Raw genomic sequence first — 8,135 nt, forward strand, 5'->3', positions numbered from 1 at the left:
TGCCAGGGTCTCCAAGAGGGATGGAGGCTTTTAGGGCGGCCTCCAATCGCCCTTACAGGTGTTCCCATGGTTCACACCATATTTGAACCCCATCAGATATGGTGCATAAATTATGGAAAATGGGTATTAAGTGTCTTATGATGTGTCTTATGGTCCGGAAAGCGGCCTGGAACATGGCAGTGGCTGGGTAGTAGAGGTATTGGAGGTCGGCCGGTGAGGTATTTACTTTCCTATAACGGACCTCATTCTCTCACTGGACTTACAGAGATTTGACTGTCCCCAGAATCCTGACCCTTCCCTTCTTGGGCCATAGTTTCTTGCCACAGCTGTTAATTGTGCCATGATTGTGTCTGCAGCTTTATGGTGCCTGTATCTTTCTTACCAAATTAAGCAAACCCCATGAACTTTTGTTCCTCCAGCTCCAATTTTGTACTTTTAACTAGTTTATAAACTGATAGAAGTCATATATTTAGTTGTTTTCACGTTTTATGCAAACATATATGTATATGTATATGAATATACACCTATATATACCTATCATATTTTATCCATCTATGTTTACATAAAATGTGAAATAAGTTTGTATATCTAGAACAATGTTAAAAATTCTGTAATGAACATAATGATGTGTATATTTCATTCTCTTGAACATACATGTAGAACTAGGATTTTTGGATTATATGATAGCTGTTTTTTAGGAACCTCCATTCTTCCTCTATAGTGATTGTAATAATTTGCATTACTATTGGCAGTTCTTAACGATTCACCTTTCTCAACACTCATACCTACACTTATTATTTTTTTGTATTTTTATAAAGGCTATTCCAACATATGTAAGAAGATAACATATTATAGCTTTGAATTATAAATCATAGATTAGTGATGTTTCAATCTTTCCATGTACCATTTATATGTGTATGCTGAACAGGCCTTTTGCATCTTTTGCTCACTCTTCCACTTTTTATATTTGGACCTGAGAGCACCAAAGCAGTGCTCACAAATCCCAGAGGTCACTCCAGTGTTACTTGGCTCTGATTAATCAACTAGAAAATTAGATGATTGTGTCCAGAAGTGTATGGGTCACTAAGCCCACTCTAGTGATATTTTTGAGCAACCAGGCCTATAACATGTTATAACTGGAAATCATGTGGTGCCACTGAATAAACTGGGACATCTGCTACAAGTGTTTTATCAAGCCATTTGAGCCATCACCGCAGCCAACTTTATGCAATTTTTTGAGATTTATTTATATGTTTGTAATATTACCAACATTCCTGTTTTATAATGGTAGTTCTGAATGATTTTTGCTACCAGGTTGCCACAGCCAGCACTGTTGTCTCAAGGTCCCTTCCGTCATATGCCCCAGAACCCACAGGTCATAGGTATCTTGACCATATTTTAGGGGGGATTTATTGTGGATTGTCCAAACCCATATTTTTATCTTTTTATTTTCCACATAAAAGTACCATCATCTTGTGTCTTTATTTTTATTTTTGACTCAATCCAATTAACATGACTACCTCCAGTTCCATGGATATTTCAATGAAGTGAAATATATGAATATGTATGTATGCCACCATTTTTATCCACTAATACATCATGGGGTACTTGAATTTTAAAAAATATATGCATATCTTTGTTCATTACTGCATTATTAAGAATATCCAAAATATGGAAGCAACTTAAATACTCAGCAATAGATGAGTAGATAAGAAACTTTTTTTTTACAGAGATATCAGTGAGATTTATTTCTTTGTACAACAGATAGGAAATTACTTTTTCTACCTCATCTACAGTAGAGGCACTCAGACAATTTTTTTATTCACCCTTTTTCAGAACAAAATATTTCTCAGCACTCTTGGAATCCACCTTCTCCAGGGGAGCAGACAGAACCTGCTGGAGAGGGCGCTGCTCCTCCTGGGTCCTGAGTCATGCCCAGTGCTGGGGGAGCGGTACAGAGGGGTGGGAGTGTGGAGGGCCTAACCAAACAAATTAGTTAAAAAAAGAAAGAATAGATAAGCAAAGGATGTTGAATATGTTAAGGAGTGTTTGTATCTAAAATGGTCAACATTATCAGCTAAAAGCTGATGTATGGCTAGCTAGCTAACCAGCTATAAATATATATGTTTTGGGGTCGCACCTGGCAGTGCTCAGGGGTTGGCCATGTGCAAGGTAAGCACGCCACTGCTGTACTGTTACTCCAGCCCCTCACTTGAGAAACTTCTATAGAGACCCACATATATATGCAAATCAAACATTTATTGATACTAAATCACAGAGACTTCTTTTAGAACAAATCCCACATTCAGTTCAATTATGTGGCCATACATAAAGTTTAAGAAGCTAAGCAGGGGCTGGAGTGATATCACAGTGGGTAGGGTGTTTGCCTTGCACTCGGCTTACCTGGTTCAATTCCCAGCATCCCATATGGTCCCGCACGCACCACCAGGGGTAATTCCTGAGTGCAGAGCCAAGAGTAACCCCTGAGCATAGCTGAGTGTGACAAAAAAAGAAAAAATAAGCAAAATTAATAGAAGCTATGCAATTGGCTCAGAAGGCTTGCCTCTTGTTTCTCTGCTTAGAAGCTGATAAGAAACTCATATATATATATATATATATATATATAATGAAACACTCAGTTATGAGACAGAACACATTCTGCCTACCTTTTAATCAGATCTTTTTAGTTCTCAGTGGTCTGAAGTTTTTAAAATATTTTTCAATTAACCAAATATATTTTATGCCTGAAAACATTTTCTCTCTTCCCCTTGTTTGCCTTTGTTTTTTTCTGTTTATTTGTTTTGATATGCAGAGATAGAAAAATATTTAATATTTACATCATGTGTGTTATGTAAAAAGAATTGTAATGGTCAGTGGGTGAGCAGGAGCTACTGCTCTAGGATGTCTATTCTTTCAATTCTTACATATAAATCTTTTTCCATTTAAAGTTAAACTAGGTAGTGAATCTTTTTCTATGAAATTATATGATATTTACATTATGTTATTATAACAGGGAAAGTAAATTTATACACAGTAATTCTCATGAAAAGCCTGATATGGACCACTACTGTTTTAACAGTAAAGTTAATCATGAATTTATTGGGAGGAGGATGAATTGTACTAATTCATGGAATAAATTCCCAGATTTTGAATGCAATATCAATATAGAACCCTCCCTTTTCATCAGCTCATCATTATGAATCGATAACTTTTATCCTTTCTAACCAATTACCATATTCCAGAATGTCTTTTCCTTTTATATCCTCTTCCTAACCACATTTTACATCCACAGATTTGGTACTCCCTGATTTTAAATTTTAAAGAAAGATACATATTTGAAAAGATATATATTGTAAAGAAAGACATACAATTTAAAATGAGAATTTCTTACAGTTCACTCTCTTTTCATGGTTAACTGTATGAAATACAGATTTTGTTTCCCATAGATAAGTGAAATGAAATAGTTCTTAGTTACTGATATTTACATATTTTGAGAAAATGTGAATCTATATAGTCTGTAAAACCTTCACTAGTACACAAATTCATATGTATATACATATAAACATCTGCCTATATTCATGTACACCTCTTTTTTATTTGAGTTTAGGATTTGCTTTCCCATATGCTACATGTGGATCCACATCAGCGGTACACTACAGAACAAATATTAAAACATTCATGGATAACCCACAGAGAGCATGTGTCAAATTATCAATCAAAGAAGAATGATACTTCACATGTTATTAAGGTAAAACAAACATGCTTTCATACATCATACCTGAATGCTTGATACCTGAATAAAATCCTTGTATGCCATCCACTTATGATACTTAAGTAGTTATGTTAAAGTATTCTAAGGTGGATTTCTAGACTTATTTAGTTTTTGATTTTTAATTTTTTTTATTGAGGAGGCTGGTAAGATAGTACAATGGGTTTTATGCTTGCCTTGCATATGGCCAGCTGTGTTCAATTTCCATAACCGCATGTGGTCACCTGAGCTTTGCCAGAGTGAACACTGAGTTAAAAGTCAGAAGTATGCCCTTAGCACCATTAGGAGTGACCCCCAAACCAAAGAATATACATATATGTAAATATATGTATATATTTGAGACATCACTTTTTTAAGAAAAATGCTTATGTTTATCAGCTTGGTTTCAGAATTCACAACTATGAACTCTTACTAATCATCTTTATCTACTGCTATTCTTATAATAAAAATGTCTTGATTGTATTTGATTTGCTCTTAAGAGATTCTGTGTTGGAATCCACTAAATGCAATTCTCCTAGAATAGCCAAAAATGCTATTGATTACTAAGTGAATAATCACAGTAAAAGTTCCCATATCAACAATAAACTTGATTTTTTAATATTTGGTGTTTTATGGATTAATTCACTAATGAATACTTTGATCATTTCTATATCTTGGCTATTACAAATATGGCAATGAACAGGAGAATGAAGATATTTCTTGTGTACATATATGTAATTATATATAACCTGTATATATAGTGAAGTACTGTTTTTGAAAAGAAAGAGGTACTGCCACTTGAAGCCAATAGAGACTAATCTTGAAGATACTTTGGTGAGTGAAATAAGCCTGACAGAGAGAAGCAAAAAAGCACTACAATATATTGGTAATGTGTAGTATCAACAAATGAAATGTATGTAGAAACAGTGGAGAATACTGGTTACCAATGTCAGGAGGGGGAAATGTGAAGATGTCTAAAGAACTGAAGTTAAGTTTGATGATCATGGCCAATAATATTGTACTAGATGATGAAAATTTGATAAAGGCAGATACATGTGAAATATTCACAAAAATGACAACTGTGTAGCTGTATGCTAGTTTGATTGCATTAGTTATTTATCACCTTGATGTAATTACCAAAATCTGTAGGCCTGAGGGAGAGGAAGCACAGAAGGTAAGGTGCTTTCCTTGTACAAAACAGACCCACATTTGATTCCTTTCACCTTGTATGGTCCTTCAAGCACTGTCAGGACTACTCCCAGAGCACGGAACTAGCTATAAGGACTGCTATGTGTGACCTCCAAACAAAATATATATATATATATAGATAGATAGATATATAGAGATGTAGATATTATATGTATGTATAATATATATTTTATTTAAAATTATTTGTATATATACAATTAAGCACGGATTCACCTTAAATATGTATTTCATTTGTAGTTAAGTAATTATTTATTAAGTAATATATTTACAGCAACTTAAATATACATAAATTATATACATTTCCATTGCAAATAAAGTTTAAAATATTTAAAAGAAAGTTGGATTAAGAATAAAAGACTGAAAAGTGATGTGTGATAGATATTCAAGGTGCATAGGTTTAACAGTAATTATTAACTATGAGAGTACCATAACAGAAATCAGGTGCTAATTATGAGAGCATCAGTTGGGGATTTTTGTTTTTCGTTTCGGTTTGGAGGGCCATACCTTGCTGGGGTTGGGGAACCATATGAGATGCCAAGGAACAAGCCCAGGTCAGCTGCATACAAAGCAAGTACCCTACCCGCTGTATTATCATTATCGCGTTGGCACAGTATTCAATTTTTTTGAGGGGAGACACTTGTATTTAAGATTAATCTCATAAGTTAAAGTATAATTTTTACCTCCAAAGATTGCTATTCACTTTCTAATTTCCCTCATTATTTTAGGGAGCTGTGGTTGCCGCATATTCTGCACTTACTCAAAAGACCTCTCAGCCAATTCTAGAGCCTGTTGCTGCTTCAAGCTTAGCTCAGCGACGAAGCATGAAAAAGCAAGCATCAACTGGCCTATAAGAGTTTCAGAACCCCTCAGCCAAACTGTATGAAGATAAAATTAAACGTGTGGTTCATCGCCTAATATTTCATCAGTTACTTTATTATTTGGATGTTCTATTTAATCCTCCTTTTTAAGGAGGAATTACATAAATTTAAACTTGCACAGGTCTACAATATTCATACTATATAAATTTGTGGTAATGCTGAAGTTTTTATTTAAGTATGTTATTTGTGTCCATGAAGCACTAACATATTTGCACAATATCTTTTATTATTCCTTTCAAAGTTACTTTACTATTTTTTCTGGTTTAATAAAATAGTAGTTTGGGGAATCATCATACACATTTAAAAAGCAAACGTAATGGTGTAATGTCAAACAATGCCAGTATTTTTTAAAACGAAAGTGTGAAAAAATAGGTTTTTTAAAGAGAAATAAATAAAAGATAATGTAGAACTTTATTGTTTACAACTAAATGACTCCATTCATTTGACTCTCTGTTGTTTCTAAAGTATAGATATATAAGTTTGGTGCCAGAGCATAACATCTGTGCTAATATGTGAATTTCTGACATGGTTGGTGCCAGTTTTTTATGGAAAACAGAGTCATAGGTAACACTTGTAGACAGACCTGTAATTTTATTCCTTAAGTGGCCTCATTTAAAAGCAAAGGTGTAGGCTTCTATAAACTTAATTTCTAATGGATTTGTAGTAAAAGTGGAGAATTTTTCAGCCAAAGGCTTTGCATTGGATCTGTATACTACTCAATAAGTCATTTTTAAGCCTTTGAAAATAAAAGTACATGGTTTTAACACTACCTTGGTGTATGTAAACTGACTTTTAATCTAGTCAGTTAAATTTATTCATTATTGGTTGCCTTTAAAATAAACTACACTGTTGGCTTTTGGACTTCCCTGTACTTTGAATGATAGTGCAGCATACTAATTAATCTACATTGAATCTCATGTTGGTACCGTTAATATTTTGCTGTAGTGGATATGTGAGTTTAGCACACATTATGTAGTATCATAATGTATTTTAGGAAAATTTAAGTAATGCTGTGTAATAGCTGTGCTACAAAAACTTAAAATTGACATACTAAATAGAAAGTATTAGTGAGTTACATCAAATTTGAGTACCTACCAGATCACATTTATAAAGAAAATATCTGCCAATTTGGTATAATTGCATTTATTCTTTAGAACCATTGCACATTATTACTGTTTTCTTTAAATGATGTGAATTTTAAAGAATATATTTTTGTTTCTGAATAAAAATGCTATTACTACCTATTACTATTACTACTGTTATTTCTGATATCACTGCCACCGCTACTAGTCACAGAAAGAATTTATGAATGTAAACTGGAAAATATTACAGTTTTGCTTATTGAATATAACTGAATTTCTTGTGAGTCTAGGTACACTTTTTGCTGTGTATTTTATTTTACCTAGGTGAAAGGAAAAGAGTTGTTTACTGGATGTTGAATTATACAATTTGGGCTACAGGACTTGCAACTTTGGTATTTAGTAAAAGAAACTATACATATTCTCTTTATAATGTAAGTGATATATGTACATACATGTTTTTTGGCTGTGATGTATAAAAGTATGCATACCATTTTGTGGTGTCTTTTTTAAGTCATTGACAGACATTAAAGAACAACTAATGAATCCTGGGAAAATACTACTTAGAAGTAGACCAATAAGATTGAATAGAACACAAGTGGACTGAGCTCGTGCTTTGGACACAGAAGGCCTGGGTTTTTGAATTGTCACAAATATACCCAAATTCCTCTAGGAGTATCCCTGAGCAAAAAATAGGTAAAGCTCCCAAGAACTTCTGGATTTGACTTGAAAGCCAAAGAGGAAAACAGAAGTATAACATTATATGTTATAGAATTTTATGTCCAAATTTAGCCTTTATCTTTCCTCATTTTATTATAAGAATTACTTGAATGTAATTTATATGTCTTACATTCTGGCTACTTTTCTTATTACCCTGTTTATGCTTATATTCTTTTTTGACAAGTACTTTTATACTGTACTTTCAAAAATAAAGATACCTACATATATGTCTTTATAGCAGTATAATTCAGGAAAGTGAAATTGAAAAATAATCTCAAATAACTTTCCTTTTTCCATAATAAATAGATTTTTAATGAGATTATCTAAATTTTTTGAAAATTTTCTTAGAAGTGCCATTTCCCACAGCTTCTTTATGAAAGGAACATGACCAGAATAAAACAATGGACAGCATCATTAGTGATCACTGTAATGTGAGAATTGACAATACATAAAAGAAAGAAAGATAAATGTACTCAGTTACTGCATTTTTTTCCTTTTTTT

At 33.1% G+C, this 8,135-nt stretch overlaps 1 protein-coding gene across 4 annotated transcripts in view; it reads left to right on the top strand.

Moving 5' to 3' along the window:
* Positions 1-7,082, top strand: part of RPS6KA6 (ribosomal protein S6 kinase A6) — a 242,384-nt gene extending 235,302 nt beyond the window's left edge. For all 4 annotated transcript variants that reach the window (XM_055122992.1, XM_055122993.1, XM_055122994.1 and 1 more), the window contains 2 exons: positions 3,608-3,748; positions 5,683-7,082. In XM_055122992.1, the coding sequence (XP_054978967.1) occupies positions 3,608-3,748; positions 5,683-5,808 (267 nt within the window). In that variant the 3' untranslated portion in view covers positions 5,809-7,082. The remainder of the gene's footprint in view (positions 1-3,607; positions 3,749-5,682) is intronic.
* The last annotated feature ends 1,053 nt before the right edge of the window (positions 7,083-8,135 follow it).

Source organism: Sorex araneus, chromosome X (assembly GCF_027595985.1).
Source record: "Sorex araneus isolate mSorAra2 chromosome X, mSorAra2.pri, whole genome shotgun sequence".
Lineage (NCBI taxonomy): Eukaryota > Metazoa > Chordata > Mammalia > Eulipotyphla > Soricidae > Sorex > Sorex araneus.